At 34.7% G+C, this 3181-nt stretch overlaps 1 protein-coding gene across 1 annotated transcript; it reads left to right on the top strand.

Moving 5' to 3' along the window:
- The first annotated feature begins 754 nt into the window (after positions 1 to 754).
- On the top strand, positions 755 to 3006 carry LOC111408988. The gene is made up of 3 exons (XM_023038869.1): positions 755 to 1139; positions 1223 to 1284; positions 2040 to 3006. The coding sequence occupies exons 1-3, from the start codon at positions 1006 to 1008 to the stop codon at positions 2192 to 2194; spliced, it is 351 nt and encodes a 116-aa protein (XP_022894637.1). The 5' UTR covers positions 755 to 1005; the 3' UTR covers positions 2195 to 3006.
- Positions 3007 to 3181: the final 175 nt, after the last annotated feature.

Raw genomic sequence — 3181 nt, 5'->3', positions numbered from 1 at the left:
GATGAATAGATTAACTTAATGAATTTATTTGTGCTATAATAAGTAATCATTAATTTAAAATAATTTTTTAGTGTATAAATAATAATTTAAAATATTTTTCCAATAATAATCATAAATTATCACATAAAAAAGTGTTATGTTACTTTAATCAAAATCAAATATGCATTTATTAATAATTTAATCAAATTAAATAATAAAAAATAATTATATATTAATTTCAAACATTTTCCCCCTCCTCAAAATTTCAACCCCGCTTAAAAATTTCACAACATTCTAATTTTTTTTTAACTTTTCCCTCTCTTTTGCTTTGCTTTCATCTTCTTGTTCTTTACCTCAATTCCTCTTCTCTTGTACTACGAAATAAAATCAAACCCTAGACCTTTCATTCTACTCACCTCTATTTCTCCTCTCTCACGGCGGCAATAAATCCTAAGCCATTCAACCCCTTCGTTTTCCTTTCTTTGGTATGTATCTTAGATGTCTTGTGAAAATTGAAAAGGAGATGGGTGATGTTGAAGGTATTTTCTTTTTTCATATGCAATTTAGAGTGTGTTTGATTGACATGGAAAATATTATCTAGAAAAAAAATATTTTCCATCTTTTGTGGAAAATAAAAACTAACTCTACCCAAGGAAAATATTTTCTTTAAAAACGAGGAAAATTAGGCATATTTTCAAAAGTTGGAAAATGTTTTCCATGGAAAAAAAATAGCAATCAAACATTTCAAATAGGAATTTAGGTGAAAAACTGATATTTTCCATGAAAAATAAATGTAATCAAACACAACCTTATTGATTTCCTTTTTAATTGAAAATCTTGCTATGAGGTTCCTTGCTTTTTCATCTCCGTCTAAAGGAGATGGGTGATGTTGAAGGTATTTCCTTTTTCATTTTCATTATAAGTATACATTTGTGGAATTTACTAATTGATTTCTTTTTTAATTGAAAATCTTGCCCTTGAGTTCCCTTCTTTTTCATCTCCATTTAAATTGTGTCTTTAGTCTCAATGGTAGCAGGCTGTTGCCTCTGCAGACGTATGCAGGCGATTGCCCCCATTTCATTTGGACAATGTTGTTTAAGTTTAAAGTCGATTAAGGTACAATCACCCCAAGAAAGGAATGAGGCATTTTTGTACTTTTTGTAAGGGCCTTTTTAGTTTTTGATTCTAATTTTCATCTAAACTGATAATTTGTTTCTAACTTTTTGTCTCGTCCGTGGTGTAGGTTCCATCATTTCCGGATGATGTGGCTATGGCTCTTCCTGAAGAGGAGTTTGGACAACAATGGTATAACATCTACTCTGAACTTTTTTCCTCCCTCAATGACCATTGACTTTTGGCTGCCATTTATATAGCGTCATTTGCTGCAAACATGCATTATTTTTTTCACTTTCACAGCTTCTTAATACTTTGTGTCTCTGAATTTGTCTTGTATGTGAAGCTCATGTTGGAATATTAAGATTCTTTCCTCCAATTTGTATTCTTTCCTTTCCCAATACCATTGAAACTCTACAGCAATTGTGGGTAGCTTAATTAGACAAATAGCTTCATTATAGGAACATATTACTTGATTGTTGGAACTGTAGCTTAATTGTGGGGTCGAGATTATTGTTCTACAGCTATATATATGTACCTGTATATCTCCATTGAATGTAAGAATAAGAAAAATTCTTCCCTTTATTGATTTCAAGTTGGTATCAGAGCCAATATTTCTAAATTTTGCTGAAGAACTGATCCCATCAGATTCTTTGACAAAGAAATTGCTGGGATCAGAAAAATTGACGATAGAGGAAAACTCTACAACCGGAACCGAATTCTTTATTTCGTCTTCTAAATCCAAATTCTTTATTACCTCTGCTAAACTTCTGAACACAATCTGTTTACCATCAGATTCTGCCTTCAAACCTGCGTACAATCTCCTTCCAAACCACAACACTCACAATTAACCATTTGGTCCACCATGAATAAGACAGACTGTGAAGCATCTGGTAACAAGCTTGCTCCCATTATTATTCAATCCGAAGGCTCCTCTTTCAATGCAGGGATTTTACTCAATGAGACAAACTATGATATGTGGTCCCAAATCATGGAAATGCATATTGCAGAAAAGGAGAAACTCTCCTTCATTCGTGGAAATTCACAGGTACCTACAGAGAAAGATGATGGATACGAGAAGTCGTATGCGGAACATCCTTGATGTATGCTGTGAAGTATAGAGGGCGATTGTGCTTCATATCACCCAAGAGTAGGTCTTCTTTAGTGAATAATCAAAAGGTCAAGAGATAGTTGTTGATGTCTATGTCTCCAGAAATTATGAAGCGATATCTTCGTTCGTGATATTTGGAAAGCTCTCTCTAAAGCCTTTTATGATGGAACGGATGAGTTGCAAGTTTTTGCCTTGAATCAAAAAGCTTTCTCTGCCAAACAAAGAGGCAGAGCACTTTCAGTGTATTATGGAGAATTGACTGAAATTTTTGGCGAGTTGGATCATCGTGATAAGGTGATCATGGAGTGTGAGAAAGATGTTGAATCTTATCGAAAACTAGTCCAGCAGCAAAGGGTACATATCTTTCTTGCAGGATTAGTTAGTGATTTTGAACAAATTCATGGTGAAATTTTGAGGAAGGAACCGATCCCTGAACTAGAAGAATGTTACGCATTGATCCGTCGTGAGTCCATTTGATGTACAATGATGAATAGAGAACCTGAAAACTTTGAAACTTCAGCCATGGTGGCCCAAAATCGTTCTTTCAAAAACCAGCAAACAGGGTCGAGCCATCAGAAGAATAATGCCGACAAATTTGCTTATAAATGCACTCGCTGTAATCAAACTTGTCATACCGAAACTAGATGCTTTGAACTTGTGGGGTATCCAGAATGATGGGATCATAGCCGCGATCCATGAAAGAGGAATTCCAAGAAATCCTCTACTGCTGCAGTTGTTGAAACACAAGTAGTGGATGATATTGCTGGCAAGGCCTCGACATTGGCAGTAGCAGGAAATGATGGTGGTAAGTTTTTAAATACGTCTACACCTGTTTCTAATAGTGCATGGATAATTGATTTCGGTGCTACCGATCATGACATTTGATTCTAGTCAAGTCTCACTAGTTAAACCATCATCACAAAAATTTGTTTCCACTGCTAATGGCACTTCAACTCCTGTTAATGGAGAAGGATCATT

Source organism: Olea europaea, chromosome 14 (assembly GCF_002742605.1).
Source record: "Olea europaea var. sylvestris chromosome 14, O_europaea_v1, whole genome shotgun sequence".
NCBI classification, from domain to species: domain Eukaryota; kingdom Viridiplantae; phylum Streptophyta; class Magnoliopsida; order Lamiales; family Oleaceae; genus Olea; species Olea europaea.
Note: the sequence above shows the minus strand (reverse complement) of the source record. Positions and strands in the feature narration are given on the sequence as shown.

Excerpts from the sequence above, each read along its gene's own strand:
- LOC111408988 (XM_023038869.1), top strand. The coding sequence starts at position 1,006 with ATGGTAGCAGGCTGTTGCCTCTGCAGACGTATGCAGGCGATTGCCCCC. Across the intron at positions 1,140-1,222 it reads GAGGCATTTTTGTACTTTTT|GTTCCATCATTTCCGGATGA; the intron begins GTAAGGGCCTTT and ends TCCGTGGTGTAG. Across the intron at positions 1,285-2,039 it reads GAGGAGTTTGGACAACAATG|GGATTTTACTCAATGAGACA; the intron begins GTATAACATCTA and ends CTTTCAATGCAG.